We start from the raw sequence: 19,997 nt of genomic DNA, 5'->3' as shown, positions 1-19,997 counted from the left end.
GAGGGGGAGGGGGAGGGGGAAGGGCAGGATTCCTGTAGAGAAGAGAAAGAAACTTTTCTAGTAATTTGCTCCTTCCGGGGCTCAGCTTTTTAATTTCATGTTCCATTATATGGGATAATGTCATTGCCTTGCAATTTTAATGTGACGTCCCAGGCCATAATATCCAAATACAATATTCATGCAGTCATCTCCAAAATGAAATATTCATGGCATCGGGAGATTGGTCTCTTTATTTACTGAATTCAAAAGCTGATAACTGCAAATATAGGCTTTGGTTAATTATGAATAAATAGAGACAGCCAATTCCCCAGATCTCGGAAAAGTTTCCGGGGTCACAGGGGCTACCAAAGACTTTCTTTTGGCCCGGAAGAAGGTGGCAGAGACCCGGAGTCAGGGTACCGACCTGGAGAGGGGAATCAGCGGTCTGGGCTGGGAGAGGCTTTATTTTCCTGCCTTTTGCAGGAAACGTCCAGAACTTGGAAAGAAGGTGCTAGAGAGCAAGACAAGTCCGTAGGCACGCCCCTGGGATGCGCCTCATGGATGCTGGCTCATGTCCCCTAGGGAGACAGCCGCAGGCCCAGTGCACAGAAGGGGACCTTTCATTTCCCATTGCCATGGCTACCTTGGGGTCAAATAGAGTGACAGGGGGCATCATGGCAGGGCAGACACCAGGCACAGGTGGTGGGTCCTTATCCTGCCTCTCACGTAAGATGAGCCCCATGAAGCCGGACAGTTCCCAGGATGAAGTGTCGTTCTCAAAGGACCCAAGCAGTGGGGCGATGGTGACGTCTCTCTCCCATTCCCGGCGTCTCGGACGCTCGTTCATGCTTAACGTTTTTACCCAATCACTTCTAACTTTATAATACAACATCCAGGTCTGGGTTCATCATCTATTTCTACTCACTAGACATGAGCCCTCAGATGGCAGAGATTTTGAATCTGTTTTTGTTCACTGCTGTGTCCCTCACACCTAGAATAGTGAGGAGCGTCTTTGAGATGCTCAAGTAATACTTATTGATGAGTGAATAGAGGGAAGGGGAACAGCTGGACTACCAACAGACACGAGTAGCCAGGTATCAGAGCCTCCTAACACGCTCAGCAAACAAAAGAACTGAATCTCAGAGAGGTTAAGTAATTTCCCCAGAGTGGCACAGCAGCCAGTCTTGGACCTGAATCCAGGTGTGGCTGAATCCAGCGCAAACTCCTAACGACCCTGCCATCCTTCCCTGTCCCCATTCGCCAGGGTCCCTCCAATAGAATAGAAATAAAGAATCTGAGGACGTCTGCCTCCCAAAGATGGTGCTCTGAGATGAGAGAGAAGCTAGAAACAGGTCTCCTTGTTGGTTTTGGAAGAGGCTTTTCTGATGACCTTGTGAGGACCTGTCTTCAGAACGGGCAGGCGACGAAGGAGGACAGCATGGAACCGTTCGCACTCAGTTTTACATCCTGGGCTCTCGTGGCGTCCCTTGAAGGGGACATTGGAGCCCCAGCCCTGTCCCTTCCCCTGTCCCTTGTGCTGCCTGGCCACCGACAGCTGAGCAGCTCTGCTCCATCATGACCCCTACCTCCCCCGGAGCCAGCTGACCGTGGACCAGAACCTCTGAGCCCAGGAGCCAAAATAAATCTTCCCTCTTTTTAAGCTGATTTTCCCAGGTCGTCTCACAGCGATGGAAACCAACACAGCCACCAACCAACGCGACTAATTCCACAAATGAAAACCAAACCAAACCCGAGCCCCAGGGAGAACGGATGAGAGACACAGTCACACCGCCTAGGGGAAAGTCTCCTATCCTCCTGTTTTCCTGTCCAGTGATCTGACACTGAACCCTCGTTCCTCCCTCGGCACCAGCACAGCCTACGCATTTTGGTGAAGAAAAAAAAAATAAAGTCACAGAATGAAGCATAAAGACTCACAAGGTAGGAAATCAGCCGGTGACTTGAATAGGGACACCACTGTAACCAGGGACTCCCGGGCTGCTGACCTCGGTGCCCTTAGCTGTGAGCTGCTTCAGGATCTCATGTAGAGAGGGGTGACTGCGATGGGCCCACCCCCAAGGTCAGGTGCGACGGTCGTAATGAGACTATGGGGCGGGGGTGGTGGGGTGGGGCTCGGCGGGTCGCCCAGCGCAGGTGAGCGCTCCGTGGACCCCCGGGCCCTCCCGTGCTCCTGCACCAAGTGGGAGTCTTAACCTCTGCCTCTCTTCTGGGGTTTGGTAGACAGGTGGGTCGGGCACCCCCCGGCTAAAGAGAAGCTGTGTCCAGGAAAGCAGAAGGACTTCAGCACCAAGGACAGCGCCCAAGGCCCGGGACCCCATTTCCCCCAACTGTTTTAGCAACACCCACCGTTGTGGCAGGGGAAGAGGTGACCAGTGTCATGGCCTGCAAGGACCCAGCTCACTGGGTTCTGGGCTTGGCAGCTCCAAGGGGCCCGCCCAGGCTCAGGGTGGCTGTGCCCTCCTGACCAGGGTGGAGTCACCTGTCACGCCTCTGCTCTGCAGCAGCTAGAAGAGCCCAGGGACTTGGGACAGCCACACTGAGCGCAGCTCTGGAGAGCATCTTGGATGTTCCAGGCCCTGGTTTGTGTGCTGAGAATGTGGTTGAGGATCAGGTGGGAATCATCCCTGCCCTTCTCTCCCTTCTAGGGGGAGAAAAAACGTAAATACTAATAGTTATCATTTCTTGAACGCAGACTACATCCCACTCAGTGTATATTCTCTTATTCAGTCTTCACTTCAGCCCACGAGGATTCATTTTACAAATGAAAGAACAGAGACAGAGAGGTTAAGTAATCTTCCCAAGATCACACAGCCAGTCAGTGGCAAGGATAGGATTCAAACCTTAATAAGTCAAGGTGGGGTCGGGCCCTCAGAAGGGATTGAACTGCCATCTGCTGTGAAACCCTTGTTGGATCTGGAATGATGCTGTTTGGACTTTTAGCCTCTAACACTCTGAGCGAATAAACCTCTTTCTTCACAAATACCCTGCCTCGGGTATTTTATTATAGTAACAGAACATGGGTGGCCACCCCTGGACACAGAGGGAAGCTCCACAGAACACCTGGCTGATCACACTGCCCAGGGGTTATAAGAACCACACTCCAGCGCCCGACCACCTGGGCTCAGACCTGCTTCCCCACCTGCCCTCTGTGTGCTGTTCAGTCTCTCCAGACTCAGCGTCCACACCCGGAGATGGACATGAGAGGCCTGTAGTGGGGACTGAAAGGTCCATTACTGCAGGGGGCTTCAGACAGTCCCCGCCACCCAGGAGACCTTCCAGGTGCAGCTGCTGCTGCACTGTGCAGAGAGAGCCCGCTTGGTGGGAAGAAAAGAAGCCAGAGTGGACATGTGGAGCCGGGGGCCTGAGTCCTGGCCCCAGTGACGCATGTCCTTCCTAGAAGGCTCAGGACATAAGAAAAATGCAGAGGAGAAATGACTACACCTCCTTGTTGGGGATGACGCTGGGAGATGGTTTCTTATGGGTCTGTTGTCCAACTTCTGTGCACATCACATCATCTGGGGGTTAAAAAGTCCCAAAGGGGACCTCACGGCACCAGCCGAGGCCAGGGCAAGAGGTATGCAGTGAGGGGGTGCTGAGCTCCACTGTGGCTCGGGCCACAATCAGACGGAAATAGACAAGTGAGGACCATTAATGTGCTGCTTGGGTTTACGGGAAGCAGAAGAGAAACCAACCTGCTCTCCCTCCTGGGGAAGAGTCATGAACGACCTGCCCGTCAGTCCTGGTGCTGCAGCTAGGCTGGGAGAGGGCCCGTCCCCCAGAGGGGAGCTGGACTCGGCCTCCTGACAGCACGTCTGCCTGCAGGGCCCCCGGCCAGGCTGCCACAGACTCTCCAGCTCTGGTTAAACACTGGCTGTTGACACATGGAGGGAGATTTGGGCTTGAGGATGAGTTCCGTGTCAGAGAAGGGGAGCTGTTGCTGAGGCCAGGGTCACTCTGGTGCCCTCTGGGGCAGTGCTGGCTCCAGGGGCAGAGTCCAGGCTGGAGAAGAGGGAAATACTTCCTTTTGCCACCAGGGCTGGGGCCTCTCGTCACCTCCTCCCTGTCTAGCCTCCTCACACGGAGGGTGCCAGTTGCTTCTCTAAGGCTTAGAGTCACTTGTCCATCATCCTTGTGATTCTTCTCATCTCTTCCGCACCACCATCGCCACCATCAACCTCATCACCACCATCACCACCATCACCACCACCATCACCATCATGACCACCATCACCACCACCATCACCATCATGACCACCATCACTACCACCATCAACATCACCATCATGACCACCATCACCATCATGACCACCATCACCACCACCATCACCATCATGACCACCATCACTACCACCATCAACATCACCACCACCACCATCATCATCATCATCATCACCATCACCACCACCACCATCATCACCATCATCATCACCACCATCACCATCACCATCATCATCACCATCACCACCAGCATCATTATCACCATCACCATCACCATCATCACCACCATCACCACCATCACCACCATCACCACCACCATCATCACCATCATCATCACCACCACCATTACTGCCATCACCATTATCACCACCATCATCACCACCATCACCACCATCATCATCATTGGTATTTACTGTGCCAAATGCTTTGCAGGCCACATCTCACTTAGTCTCCCCAACCCTATAGGTATAGGCCTATGGATATTCTCTTTCCAGGTAAGGGAACAGGTTCAGACAGGTTAAGTCACTTGTCCAGTGCAACACAGCGAGGACATACTGGATCAGATTCCCAACAGAGAAAGGGGAACCTTAAAGCCTGTGATTTTAACCCAGTTCCTAGCAGAGGAGCTGGCAGACAGTGCTCACAGGGAATGAATACCAACTGGGCCACAGCAACAGTATCAGGGGGGATGTAATTTAGACACGAATTGGTCAACTTAGAATGGGCTCCTGCCCACAAGGCTACTTCATTGGCCCGGACTGTGCACCCCAAGCTGCATGGACAGGAGGAAGGGTTTTCGTTCTGTACCTAAGGGAGGGGACACCAGTTCTGGGGCTACTTCTGTAACCGCCCTCCTCTGTGGAACGGCCCCTCGCTCTACCTTTGGACCAGAAAGACCTGGGTTCACATTCTATCCTTCAACCAGCCGGGTGACCTTAGGGACGATCCTGTCAGCTCCCAGAGCTCCCCCTTCATTTCCTGACAGTGAGGGCGATGACTCTCACCGTGGCCTAGAATGAAATCAGGAATGAATGGGTGGAGGGGCCCAGAGTGAGGGAGCCTAGTCGGCACACCGGACACAGTGGCTATCATTCTGTGCCCAGCCTCTCCACCCGCAGTGGCCTGAGCAGCTAGGGACCTGTAAGCTAGAGGCCGACGGAGCACCTTTGAGTCTGGGGGCTCTGGAGGCAGGGATGAGCAGCCAGGGAGAAGGGGCACACGGTGGGCCGAATGCGATCGAAGTTCACATCGAGGACCAGGAGACAGCGCAGGAGTTTGGAACAACGTCCTGCCGCCGTGGGGCATGGAGGTCATTGCTCACTTTCATCCCACCCTTGGGATAACCAGGTAAACTGAGTCACAGGACCAGCCAAACGATGCCGCACTAGCAGGAGCAGATCTGAAGCAGAGATGGCGGCCTTGCAGGGCCAGGCTGGGCAGGGAGACAGGTGGGGACCGTGGTGATGAGGATGGGCCTCGTCTAGATCTCAGGAACACCTACCTGAGAAAATTCAGGCACAGTGTTAGGGACCTTCGGGGTCTTCAAGACTAGCTGGAAATCTGGATCTTCATGGGAAATTTTGATGTCTTTCTTTTTTTTTCTCTTTTTCTTATTATTTTTTAATTTTGAAACGGGGTCTTGCTGAGTTTCTTAGGCCCTCCTTAAATGACTGTGGCTGGCCTCAAACCCATGATCCTCCTGCCTCGGCCTCCCCTGTCTCTGGGATTACAGGCGTGCATCCCCTGCCTGGCTATATGGCGGTCTCTAAATAGCGCTGTAAATTTTCAAATGAAACACCTGAATTAAAACAAAGCAAACGGAAACACCAAAAGGGTCAAACAGCCAATTAACAAGCTACCAGGACCCTGACTTGCCACGTATGATGAGTTCAACGGCAGAACTCAGATTTCTCCTACAGGGGGCGCTCAAGACTGTGTCAGTTCTAGCTGGTCTGCCACACAGAGCTGTCTTTTGGACATTGCTCCTTTTAACTGAGAGAGGGGGTAAGGGATCCAGGTTGGGGCTCTGGTGCCTCCAATCCCTGCTGACATCTTGGGTAGCAGCAGCGGAAGGCAGCGGATAGGACATGGGGCTGGGAGTCAGACCTCTGGGTTCAGCTCCAGCTGGTGCGGGGCTCTCTCCTGCAGACAGTAGATCCCTCGAGAGTCAGCTGTTGGTCTCCTTCAGGGCTAGCACAGTGTGTGCCTGGCACACAGTAGGCACTTGGTAAATATTGGTGAATAACTGGCCGATTGACCGAATGACCTGGGGCTTCAGTCTTCCGTGGACAAAATGGGACTGAACCTTCCGCCCTACTCAAAGGGTTGCCATCGGAGACCACGACGCAGGAATGCTTAGGGGAGAAAAGGGTTGTGACAGGAGGCACATTTCCATTTCTCTGTGTCCCTTGGCTGACAGGAGGGGCCACTTCACATCTTGCCCGAAGATGAACATGGCCTCCCCCCTCCCCCAGCCTCAACTTATCTCAACATCAGGACCAGCCTCGAAGGAAGCCCCCAAATGATCAGGTTTCCCCTTTCTGCTTTGCACAGGGGGAGGGAACCATGTGCTACCTTGCATTGTCCCGGCCATGTGACTTCAGGAAATTCATATCTCGGTACCGGGAGAGAAATGCCACCAACTGGTCATTCGTCCTGTGGAAATAAACAGAGAGGAAAGTCAGGGACCCCGGGGGGGGGGGGACTATGGAGACTTTGGGTCTTGGCTCCCTTCTGGGCCACAGAATCCACAGTCTCGCTGTGTGTCACCCAGCTCGTCCCGCCTTCCCCAATCACCAGCCTGGTAGGGCGCTCTCTTGACAACCCTACCCCTGCATTGAAATGCCTGTCTGGGCAGCTCTGTCCCATGCACTCCACTGTCCTGGGAACCCTTGAGGACAGTCCGTCATTGCGTGTGACACGTTTTAGAGATCTCCAGGTCTCAGCCCTGGGGGCTTGGCAACCATCAGTGTGTAGCCTGGTGCCAAACACAGGGCGGCCTCAGGACCTTTGCATTCGCTGACCCTGGGAAATTTGGCCGTGTTATCTTCCCAGTGCTGCCTGCTCTTTTCAACCAGGTTTTCCAAATGTCACCTCTTCAGGGAGGCCTCTTCTGGTCACTTGACCTCAAGTAGCACCCGCCCCTCCCCCCCACCCTCCTCACATTCTGTCACCATCTGGATACTCTGAGCTTGCTAACCATACAAGGTGAGCACCCCCAAGGATAGCCCCTGGTCATTGTTTATCGCTGGCGCACAGTAGGAGCTACTTCAGTGTTTGTTGAATGAATGAAGGAACGAATGGACACGAGTTGCGTTTGGACTGACACCTGGTGACGGGTGTGAAGACCGCGTCACCACGGGGCTACGGGAGGAGGGAGCTTTCAAACCCTCCGCTGTGCCATACAAACGGATGCCTCGGTTCCCGGCATTGTTATCCCAAATTTATCGCCATCAATCTCGGCACCAGCAGTGTAGTCACAGCTAATCAGCTTGTGCATACAGCTGTGACAGTATTTTAAAAGGCAGTCACACAGGTCTCCATCTGCCAGAGACGCAGTCGCCTCTTCCGCTGAATAAACCCAAACAGGTAAACGGCGCTGATGTGACAGCCCCTTCATCAGCGGGCTCTGGGCTCCGAGTTTTACTTAGAAGGAAGGGGTTAACCATTGTCTCAGACCCGGGGAGAGGCGGTGTAGGCGGTGACAAGGAACAAGGAACGGAGGCTAGACTTTGCAGAAGCTTGACAGCGCTTTAGAAAGTGATGCCCAGGCTCCAGAAACAGAAGGATCTGGAAAGAGAGCCCAGCCGTGTGGCTCAGCCCGCTGGGTCCAGGGAGCAGCTCCTGAGCCTCTCTGGGTGGCGGCTGATTTCAACATGCACATAGTGGGCCCTTCCCCCCCACACACGGAGTGAACAACCGGGTGCCTTGGAAGGGCACACAGTAGGCGCACCATACGTGCACACTGTGCACCCTGCCCCGCTCCGTGCGCCCAGGCCCCCTCCTACCCCTCCCCGTGACTCCGCAGTCTCGCCACTCGGAGCCTCTGCGCTCTCATTGGACGCCGCGTGTTGACCAACTCCTAATTCCGGCAGGGGTGGGTGGCGCGGAGCAGTTAGGCGCTGTCGCAGTGAAAATGAGCCTGTCGCCGGTGTCCCATCCCGTGACCGAAATAAACACCCATGGCCAGCCACCGTTCTCGGGCGCCAGGAGAGCCCCGCGGGTCTGCGCAGAGGTGGCTCCGTCCCAGGGGCGCAGAGCGGAGCTGGGCTGTGCGGTGGCGACGCGGGAGCACCCCACGGGGACGCGCAGGAGCACCCCACGGGGACGCGCAGGAGGACCCCAGATGCCGCACAGGGAGCGCTGCGCCCCTGGCCTGAACCAGCGCCCGTGCCCGCCTGGGGGAGCCCCGCGGTGCCTGCACCCGGGTACCTGTCGCTGGCCAAAGGACAGGGTCTTGAAGGAGCGCCTGGGAGAAGAGGCCACTAAATCAACCCATGTTGAAAAAAAAAATCCAACAATGTCTCTTTCCCAGCCACAAAGAGGCCCCCTCTGCGTCTCAGCCTCCGCAGCCCCTATTTACCAACCCCCTCGTCACTCTCTGCGACAGTTCATTATTGTCGTCCTGATGAATACGGGACAAGTTAACCTCTGAATGGGTCCCCGGCGGTCGGAATAATAAACAGGGCCTCTCGGTGGGAGGACTGAGGGGCCGGCAGGGCTCCGGGGGGGGCCCCCTCTCGCGAAGCCTCCCTGCCTCCGGGGGTCAGGCGCCGCCGCAGCTCCATTTGGCAACCCCGGAAAGCGCCTTTCAGGCCTGAGCTGGGGCTATTTTCACATTTACCGCTTCACCGAGTCCCCATCTGACGGGGATGAATAGGCATTTAGCGAATTTACTTAGCGATGCTTCCACATGAAATCGTCTCAAAAGATGACATCTTGGGGGAGGGAGGGAGGGGGACGGGAGGGGCCGCGGGCTCCAGGCCTGGAGTCGTGGATAAAGCCCCCTTTCAAAGCCAAGCACTGTGGGCCCGGCCGGGACCTTGCTGGATTGGCTGGTCTGATGGGGCCGGGGGACCCCTGCTACCTGCTCCCCCTGGGGGTAAGGAGCCTGCTCTGAATGCGCCTCCCAGCCCTTCTCCAAAAGGACACGGAGTTGGGCTGGGGACCAAGTTCCCCTGCGCTGCTTTCAGACGCCTGTCGATAATTGCCTGCATAATATTTAGTTCTCTCTGCATAATTAGCAGCTCCCGATCTGTTGACATTTTACCCGGTTCCAGTCCCTTGCCCTCTCCTCCACTCCCCCTTGTCGCTCCTCCTGGTGCCAAAGAGGCTCCCAGGGCTCATTCCTGGGACCCATCTCTTGATCAGTTTCCTTCTAACATTGGCGGATCGGATTAGAAGTCGTGGTATTTCACGCCAGTTCCTCTGTCCCCAGCGTAATGGGGACCCATCCCTGCAACCCTGAGAGCCCGGGGAAATCGTTGCTGAAATAAGTAATAAATAAATAAATGCTAAAAGAATCCGACCGGGAAGCACACGGGAATCTCAGCTGAACTGGGTGACTGTGCGAGTAATCAAATAAGCCATTTGTCGAATGTCCACTGTGTCCTAGGCCTCGAGACACACTCTTGCTGTGTCTGGTTGTACCTGCGACACACTGTGTATTTCATTCTCATTTGACAGACTGGGTGGTTGAGACTCAGAGAAGCCTTCTGTGGGGGAAAGGGCAGACCAGGATGGGAACCTCGCACTCAGTGTCATAGCGGGTGCCCTTTGCAGTGAGACACCTTCTGCAAGTGACAGAGAAAGGATGCGTGAGTGGATGCATGAGTTCCACCCCACGTGCGGGAGTAAGGCTCTGGGAGCACTCAGGCCTCCCGGGTCACAGCCGGCTCTGCAGACCAGCGGCTTTAATGTCTCAGGCCCCACCCATGAGCTCCACTCTGCTTTTCAGTGAGATTCCCGGATGCTGTGGGCGCTCTTTCAAGTACAAGAAGCACTGCTCCCTATCGAGTTCCATCTTCTTCTGCTCCCCAGGAAAACCGAGACTCGGAGCAAGTTACTTTCATCTGCATGAGCCATGAGGAGTGTTGGGAGTGTCATACAAAATCATGCTCCTAAGACCTGGGCCGTAGCACCTGGCGGAGAGGAAGCCCTTGGGTCAACGTTAGCTGTGACTTAATGGAATTGTTGCCATCTTGAATGTCAGATGCTCAGGACATCGTGAACCGGGGAAGCCGAGCAAAGGCCCAACTGGACTTGAACTTGGAGGGTTTTCTGGGTGTAAGACCCAGGGGACGTCCTGTAGAGCGCAGAGCGGGAAGAGCCCCAGGGAAGGGGCCTTGTCAGAGCGAGAAGCTGGCTCCCGGTGGCCATGTCACCATCAGCTAGCAGCTTTGGGAATGAAGAGATACAAGAAGGAGGGCACAGCTCTGGGGTCCCCGGAGCAGCTAGGAGCCCAGGCTTCTGCAGTTCAGGGTCACAGCAAAGTGAGGCCTGTCTGCTGGCAGCAGGTGACAGGAGGAGGAGAGGAGGAGGCCCGTCAGCCTCCACGAGGAAGGAGCTCAGCACAGAGCTGGCTGCACTTCCCAGGCCCCTCCTGCCCAGCCCTCTAGAGATCCAGAACCTTCCTCAGTGCAGAGTGCTAAGAAGAGCCCTCCCAGAGGCATGTCCCTGATCGCGAGGACAATGGCCCCAGCCAAAGCCAGGCGCAGGACGTCTGTGAACGTTGGGATTCAGGACTTCAGTCCCCGGCACGGCCGGACACGTGTGGCCCCACAGAGCCCTGGGGTTAGCCCTCGGGACTGCAGTGCACTGGCCATTCTGGGGCAGAGATCATGTGACGGGTGCAGGATGGGGTTGGGGGGGGGCAGGCTGAGACCCGGAGGGGTCGGGGTACCTCAGAAGGGACCTCCCGGCCTCCTCCTCTAGCGCCTCCCCATCCACAGGGTATTTCACGTGCATCTTGGATTTGAACACCTCTTTAGCTTCACCCTGAGCAACAACACTCAAGGTATCTGATGTACTATTTTTCCCCCAATTTTTTATTGTGGTAAAATAACATGTAACATAAAAATGTTCACCCTGACCATCTGTAGGCACGGGTTCAGAGGTCATCTGGAACGGGCTTGCTGTATGTGCCACCCACGCCCAGAGCTCTTTTTGTTTTGGCACACGGAGGCTAGACACCCATTAAACAATGACTCTCCACTCCTCCCTTTCTGGGCCCCTGGCAACTATGGTTCTGCGTTCTATCTCGACGATTTTGACTACCCTGGGGACTTTGCTTAGCTCTGCAGGATTTGTCTTTTTGTGCATGGCTTGTCTTGCCTAGGAGAATGTCCTCAAATTCCATCCATGTTGTAGCATGTCTGCTTTCCTTTTCAGGGCTGAATAGTATTCCAATCTGATATACCAAACATATGGGATTCCTCCCTCTGCCCCAAGTATACATGAAAAGCAGTTAACAATTGCTAGTCTGTATTTTTTCTAAATCCTCCAGGTCATCAAGGGCCTCCACAGAGGGCTCCACTGTCCTGATTTTCCCAGGTTGTCACAGAATTTTAAAACTGGATGGTCCTCAGCAAGTCAAGATGAGTTGTGGCCCCAGGTATGGATCCCTGGAGGGATGTGTCATCACAGGAAAAATGGCCTGCCCCACAGGAGTAGGAAGCTTTTTCTATGAAGAATCCACGTGTACAGAAAGGATGGTGCAGAGGCTAATTGTCAGTCTTTCCTAAGCTTTTAAAGTTATCAGGAAAGCTTAGATACGGCCAGATTAAGAACTAAACACCAGCGATAGCAACATCCACAAGAGCGTCTGACTATGCTACTGTGTGGCGCCGGACAGAATTCCAAGCACTTTGAATCCATCAATCCACTTAGCCCTATGATAACCTATGAAGTCCATGCTTCTATGTTTATATCCATTTTAAAATTACATAAACAGAAATGTGCATTCGTGATGACATAATGATATGCCTTGCCGTCCTGAATGATCAACACACAGGCAGATGTCGCCCTTTTAACGGCTGCACAGAATCCTGTGGAGTCAGCACAGTCGATCCCCCAGCGATGGACACCTAGGTTGTCTCCGTTTCTTTCCTCTTACAGACACCACCTCAAGGCGCGGGCTTGCAGATCTGTGCTTCCGTGGATGGGTGTGCTAGATTTCTGCATGATTACATTCCTAGGTGTGGAATTGCTCACTCCAAGCCTCACTTTGCTTTCGGAAAGATACATTTTGGTGGAATGATGCGTTCTCAAGGGTTGAGCAGGGTGGGGGTGGGGCACACGATCTTCTCTTGGGCCTGGGAGGGGGGGCCGCTGCAGCTGGCGTCCACCTGCCTGCTACCTGCACCAGGAGTTTCCCTGTGGGTGGGAGGAGCAGCACCTCGGACAGCACCTCCCAGGAGCCCCTCAGAGTCCTGGGAAGAGCAGGCATGGAGTCCAATTCCCTCTCTCCCTGCAGGACCTGGCACATAGCAGGTGATCAACTAACACTGTCATTCTTAACAAGTGCCTGGTGGAGCACAGTTGGTTGTGCAGGCTTACCCCTGCGCCCACCCCTCAGCTCTAAGGATTGACGGGCTCCAAGGGCGGGTGTGCTACCAACCACTTCACTCACTTCCGTACCGTGCCTTTGCCCGTCTGGCCTCTCTGCCAGGAGTGGGCTTCTCTATGTCTTTTCCCAGTGACCTGGGGGAGATCTGGGACCATGATCCGGAGGGTCAGGGTACTCATGAGAACACACACAGGTGGCACCTCTGTCCAGGGCTCGCGCCTCCTCCTGGGCTCCCCTCCGATCCTAGCCGCCACCTCTCTTCCCCACACCTACTCCAGGCTGTGGACCCCTCGGTCCCCTGGGGGGTTGTTCAGGGCAGGGGCGACAGAGACCCCTGCAGCTCTCCTTTAGGTGTTCCCCGGCTGCTTTATTCACAAGCCTCGCCGCCCTCTTCTTGCCAACTGGAAAAATAACGAATGAAGCTGGGGATTCCAGAGGGCAGTGAAGAAAGGTCAAGTTCACGGCTCTCTGCAGGAGGCAAGAGCCAAAGGACTGGAGATGAGGCCACTCAGGTTCAGACGGGGCGGAGTCTCGCAGAGTCTTTGCCAAGACGCAGGGGAAATGTCCAGAGGGGGCTGGACACCACTCTCCTCCCCAACCCTGTGGGCACCGTTATGGCCACCACGGGCCACCCGAGGGAAAGTGAGTGGACAGAAGCGCCGTCTGTCCTCTCCCAGGGCTCCAGCGAGCAGCCGCAGGATCTTTCTAAAACACGGGCCTGGTGGTGTCGCCTCTTGCCCTTCCTGTCCTTCGGTGGCTGCCCGTCACCAGCAGGACGATGCTACCTCCTCTGTGAGGCCCAGGGGTGGCGTCCAGTCTGGCCCTGCCGACTCCCCGGAGCTTTCTGAGCTTCTGTGCTCCCGCCTGACCCTGAGGGTTGGGAGGGCCCTTTGCTCTCTGGGGGAGGGGACGTCCCAGTCCTCTGACATGTCCAGCTCTGCGCCAGACCTCGGCAACAGCAGAAGTCCCTGTCCTCAAGGAGGACCTGGTAGGCTGGGGCAGGCGACAGATGGGTAGGTCCTTGTGACCTGGATGAGACCCGGGAGCTCAAGGGAGGCAAATGCAAAGCATTTCCATGGGGGGACATGGTGGGGGACAGTCCCTTTCTCCACGCAGACAGGCAGCACATAGCAAAGCCACCTGGGTGACAAAATCCAGTCGTCTTAATCGGATTCACCCTTTCGTTACTGATGAGAGCGACACAGCACAGAAACAAGCTCCCGGCCTGGAGGGGCTGGCGTGTGGCTTCTCAGAGCCCCAACACGGTGGCAGGCCACCTGGAAGTCACCGCGCCTCACTGTCAACACACAGGGGCCCTTCTCAGGGGCGGTTCCTCTGAGGTTCCACCAACAGGACCCCTCACCCGCCGGCCTCTCTCCCGAGGGCTGTAAGGGACAGGACAGGAACCGGCCCTCGCGGGCCACAGGGGTCCTCCAGCACCGCAGGGGGCTGCCCTCCAGCCCGCTGTGTGCGAGTGCGCGTGGGAACTCGATGTGATGATGTTTTAATTCTCTGAAATCGGATTGTCCCCAGGTGCCACCGGGCATCTCGAGTGAGCAGATCATTTGGTTAGTCAAATTCCACAGTCCCAGATGACAACCTCTGATGGGGTTTGGTTCCCCTTTGCAGGACACCAAGGGATGGAATCTGGAGGGGGAGCCGGGTTCGGCTGCGACAAAGCTTCTCGGGCGCAGATTTGTAGAACCTTCCTTGTGATCTTTGTCCCTTTCTTGCTGAGTGTTTTGAACGCTGCCTTGGGCTCACGGAGACTCGGTTTCCTCATCTGCCAAGTGGGAGTGAGAGTGGTGTCCCTCGCGGGGCTGAGGCCACAGCAGGCGCTGGGGGAAGACTGGAAGGACGCGTCCATATTCCTGTCTGGAAACGCAGGAGGTTGTGATGGGCAGCTCTGGCCAGGCCTCTTCTGAGCCGGGGGGTTTTAATTTTGCCCACCTGTCTCCCTAGCTTGTGTTCAAGTCCTGCCAGGGTAAGCTACCCAGGACAAGGACATGGTTTGATTCGTCTGTGTCCCCCCAATGTCCATCTCAGGCTCCATCAGCCTTATGTCCATTTCTCTTTGGGTCCCCAGGTTCAGCCCAGAGTGACCACAGCAATCGCTCAGCCCAGGTGAACAAGGACCTCATTCCCGAGTGGAGTCCCTCGTTCCTGACGTCCCTAAGCTGGGAACGCCCTGGCGCAGCTTTGCTCGATCAGCTCCTACAACTGTCAGCTCAGTGTCCATTCAACTGGGAAGGACAGGTGCTAAATGACCACTAAACTACACCGCACTCTATCCATAAGCTCAACTTCCTCTGTATTGATGATTAAAAACAGATTTTTCTGCCCCATTACACCCCCCAGGGTTTGTTCCAATAATGACCAGGATCTACACAGTAATCATTTATCCATTTCAATTTCACCACAAGGATGTCCCAAATGCACCGACATCCAGGCATTGGAAGTTGAAGAGGCTGAGAAGACGCAGACTTGAGATCAGAGGGGCGGGTTCAGGTCCCAGTGCCGTTATCTACTGGCTGTGTGGCCGGGGATTGGGTCATTTCAGTGACCTGATGCTCAGTGACGGCCTCATCTTTACAACTGGGGGTGGGAACATCCCCTACATCTCAGAGCTGCTCGCAGATTTCACGGAACAAGAGAGAATCAACTATTGCTTGCAAAAGAGACCTCCCAGCTCACACAGAGAGAGGTACCAGAAACGGGGTCCCGAATGTCGGGTGGGAAAAGAACAGGCGTCTCCCGCAGGCTGGGCAGCTGGGCCCCCAGAGTGCTGCAAGGTCAGCTGTTACCACGTCACTGTCATTGTCGCTACTTCTCCAGGGCCGGGGTCTGTGCTGTGCTGCGGGCTGCAGAGCAAGGATCTTGACCCCCAAACTTCAGGGCCGGTCCGTTGGCATTTCAGCCTGTGGGGGGGAGGGGGATGGAGAGCCGAGGACAGAGGACAGCGACTCCGCCCTTGTCTCCTCCTCCTCCTCCTCCTCCTCCTCCTCCTCCTCCTCCTCCTCGGGCAGCCTGCCAGGTCCACTCACCTGTCTCCCAGGAAGCAAGGTTAAAATGCCCTGCAGCAAACAGGAAGTCAAACACCAAGGCCACCTTTGGAAACTCCAGACGGCCACAGGCTCCTGGTTCCAGGGACACTGGGCAGGTCAGCACCCCCTGCCACCTGCCCGTATATTCACTCCCCACAGTTTCCCAAGGCCGTCTCTTTGTCTCAGGGTGGGTGAGAAATTTTGAAAGATCAGACTGAGCAGAGGTCACAGGCCAACGGGGGCTAATCTGCCAATCCCTGGGGATAGGAAACCAGAAATGGTTTAAAAGAGAATTTGTCATATGGATGAGGGGTTTTCCACCTGCATACGGGGGAACCCCAAGTTCTCCTGGGCCTCTGGGGCCTCGGGCAGCTCCCAGAGCCACTTCACCGAGGACTTCATTGGAAACTTCATCCAAAGAGTTAGTAGCTTCAACACAAAGGCTCAAAAATGATTAAAGACAATGGCCGATTGAGATCCCAGTTCTTTGTTTTGGAAGAGGCAGGATGTCTGGGCAGCATTGCCACCCTCTGAACACGGGCAACCAGCCCCATTCTCCTGGATCATCCCCCTAACACTCCTTGTCCACGTAGCTTCTTTTCATTTGCTGCCTGAGTTCTATGCTCTCCTACCTCAGGACCTTTGCACACACAGCCTCCTTGGCCTGGAGACCTCACCTTGCGTCCAATTTTTTTCATTCGAGTTAATTTCCCCTTTTGTTCAATCTCAGCTCAGAGGTGCTTCTCCAGGGAAGTCTCTCTGACCTCTTAGAAGAGAAGAGGTTCTATGCATGTTATTTTCCGGCATGATACGAATGTAAATTTCCTTCCTAATAGTTTCATGAAGATGTGATTATTTAATGGCCTAATCAGTACGTTCCTCAAGGCGGAGATGTTAAAATATCCTGTTGGTGGCTGTGACCTCAGCTCCTCGCCACTGCCTGGTCCACTTCAGGTTTCCAACAAGCGAGCGCTGACCGATTAGATGGCTTGAGTGAATCAATCCGTCAGTCCTGAGACCCTAAAGCTGATATTTCACTGAGACCCATTTTGTGATCATCGCGTTGGTTAAAATTTTCTCTCCCTCTTTAAAAGGACAATTTGGCAGACTCCTGAGACAAATGGCGGCAGGGGGTCAGGGGACACATATCTAGGCAAGATGTTGGTGGGCAACCAGACCTACGGGATCAGCCAGATTTGCAGAGGGGCCTGAGTGCGTTCCCTCTGGGAAATCTTGGAGAATTAGCAGGCATTAAGGCATTAGCTGGTGACTTGCCTGGCCAGTCACGGGAAGATGCTGGTGTGTGTGTGTGTGTGTGTGTGTGTGTGTGTGTGTGTGTGAGGGAAGCAGAGGTCTCGGGTAAGGGCTGAAACCAATGAGTCTTGAGACTCAATGTCATTGACCTTTTTGATTCAGATTGAGGAAGGTGTGCAGGTTGGGGACGGGGCCAGCCAGCACAGGTATTATGCAGAGAAGGCCAAGTGGGTGGTAGGAACACAGACGCCCTGGCGAGCACAGGCTCCAGGGAGCGGAGGAGGCTACAGTGCTGGACAACCGAGCAAGTGGCCTGTCTCTTCTTGGTGGGCCCCGGGCAGGCAGGCCGGTGTGGGAACAGTGTTTCCCGTGCTGCTCCTTAGCTGGGGATTGGGACGGGCACGACACACGCATGGAGGGACGGTGAAGGGAGCCTGATGTTCTATGTGGGGTTCAGCTGCCCAGGCTGGAGGGAGCCCAGGTCGGGGTCAGGGGAGGGAGGCCATAGGCCCTGGGAATCGGCACCGCAGTTCTCTGTCCAGGGTCCTGAAATCTGAGCCCCTGCGGGGACCACAAGCTGGTACCAGGATGGACAGAAACCACTCGGGTAATGTAGGAAAGGCCACACCTAGAAAGAGGGCGGGTGGGTCAGAAGCTAAGTGGGCAGAGACCATGCTGTGTGTGCTGGCCTGGCCACTCCCCACGCTGGAGGTGGCGGACGGTCTGGCGCAGGGGTCCGCAAACCAGGGCCTGTGTCCATTAGCCAAGTTTCCAGGAGCACGGGAAGCCCCGCCCATGTGCGTCATCCATGACCCCCCCAGGGCTGTGACCCCAGTGCCGGGGGATTCATCGTGACAAAACTCCGCGGCCCACCAAGCTGGAGAAAGTCACCCTCTGTCCCCTTGTCCAAATGCTCGCCATCGGGCTGGGGCTGAGGCTCCGTGGCAGAGCACTTGCCAAGCAAGTGCGAGGTGCTGGGTTGGATCCTCAGCACTGCGTAAAAATAAACAGGTAAAATAAAGGTATTGGGTCTATTTACAACTGAAAATATTTTTTTTAAAAAAGCCTGCCATCCCCACATCTAACTGGAGTCTTTATTTTGGGTTGTTCCTGCACTTGTCCCACAGCTGTCTGGTAACAAATGACTTAACAAATGACTTCCTGGCCCACCCTGTGCTCCCTCTGGTATGTGACTTTCTCTTTACCTTTGTACCCAACATATTCCCCATCAGCTCACCCTTACGGCTGTGTCCCCACCACCCAGCTGGCCTCCATACAGTAGGCGCCCCATAAAGGCTTGTTGGATGACCAAAGAGTGACTCAACCCCTGCATAATGACTTTGTAAAAAATTTCTTATTTAAATCAACTATTTTTAAAGAGAAAGCTTCAGCTCCCGAAAGCCAGGGTTGGAGGTCAACGCAGGGAGACGCTGGTATTTCCAATAACTGACCTGCGTATCCCGTCAAGGCGTCTTGGGTGCGAGACAGCGGCCCAGGGGTCATACTGGAGGATCCCTGGCTTATTGTCAAGGACATGGATGGGTTTGCATCGGGGTGCTGGGTCTCAGCGGGTGGGCATGTCCTCAGGTCCCTTCTCCCATCAGTGGGGATGTAAAGGTCCCCACTCACCAGGTGGCCCAGAGATTGAGTGAGACCCTGAGGAGCACTTAGCTCTCTGCACACGCTCAGAGCTGGGGGAGCCGTGGTGGGGACCTCAGGAGGGGCCTGACTCCCGCTGCTCAGTCTGTGACAAACCAGCTCCCCTTAGTGCTGCGACCTTGCTCTCGATGAGGGGACACGGCCCCTGCCCCTGAGTGGTTCCCAGCACCCTGGGGAAGCCATTTGGATTAATGGGACTCTTTAGCTGGGTCGGTGACCGAGAACGCATTGTTTAGAGCAACTTGTTAGAAACGTCCCGAGGGTGGCAAACTTTTAAACCAAGATTGACTCCGTCATCAAAACCTGCTTGGCCTTCAGCCAGATCCCCGCATCCCCAGGAGCACAGTTATACTGAGAAGGGGCGGCCACGTCTGCGCCCCGGGCTTGCTCCGCCGCGTAATGTTGACGGATGGACACCATTAAAGCTGCGCCCAGGAGGAGCCTTCTCTGGAGGAAGAAGATCGGGAGGGCAGTGGCTCTGGGGGCACAATCTCTAATTCTTTCTTAGCAAGGAGACAAAGCACCGTGTGACACCGCACGTCACCGTCACCCTGGGGAGAGTGGCCAGCACCGCCTGTGGCCTCCTCTTGCCTGGTCTCCACTGGGCGATGGGCCGGTGGTGTTATGGGTAATGAGCCGAAGCCAGAATCCAGGTCCCAGCCCCTCCATCTGGACCAGGGGCAGCTGTGGCGGGAGGAGGCAGGAGGCGGGTCGAAGGAGTGATGGGCGCTTTGCTCTCCGCCTTGGCTTCTATGCCATGACCATTCCCGCGCCAGGGACCCATAGAGGTCTCCGTCACTGCCTAGGGCCAGCGGGGTGGTCAGCGGCTCGCTGCTTGGATCTGGGGAGAGGGTGGGGGGGTGAGGTCCGTGGGCAAGTCAATGGGCCCACCACCAGGAATTTGGAGGAAGCTTCCCATTGGGAATTTCAGGAAGATGGCAGCTGCTCTGACTCAAGGGCAAGAGGAGAGAAGGACATGGGAAGGTCAGCACTGCCCCCCCGACCAGCCAGGCTGACAGCGAGGAAGGCCAGGGGCCACGGCGGGGCCTCAGCTGCAGATGAGATGGCTCAGCTCCTGGCACTCCCCTCCTCACATCTGTATTTAGTATTAGTTCCAGGGTGTGGAGGTATAAATATGAGACGGGGGGAGGAAAGAAACTGACCCCCAAGAGGCCAGACCAAGGTTTATCCTTTTGGTCTAAAATGCGTGACCCCGCAGGGTCTTCAGATACCGCCACCGTGATGATCCTCATCCTCAA

General features: G+C 55.3%; 1 protein-coding gene across 1 annotated transcript in view; it reads right to left on the bottom strand.

Moving 5' to 3' along the window:
- Positions 1–19,997, bottom strand: part of Xylt1 (xylosyltransferase 1) — a gene marked incomplete at its 5' end in the record, with an annotated part of 222,874 nt that overhangs the window by 35,370 nt on the left and 167,507 nt on the right. Inside the window, one exon of the mRNA XM_048790068.1 lies at positions 6,790–6,870. Within this exon, the coding sequence (XP_048646025.1) occupies positions 6,790–6,870 (81 nt within the window). The remainder of the gene's footprint in view (positions 1–6,789; positions 6,871–19,997) is intronic.

This window comes from Marmota marmota, unplaced genomic scaffold (assembly GCF_001458135.2).
Source record: "Marmota marmota marmota unplaced genomic scaffold, marMar, whole genome shotgun sequence".
NCBI classification, from domain to species: domain Eukaryota; kingdom Metazoa; phylum Chordata; class Mammalia; order Rodentia; family Sciuridae; genus Marmota; species Marmota marmota.
This window is presented reverse-complemented; position numbering and strand designations above follow the sequence as displayed.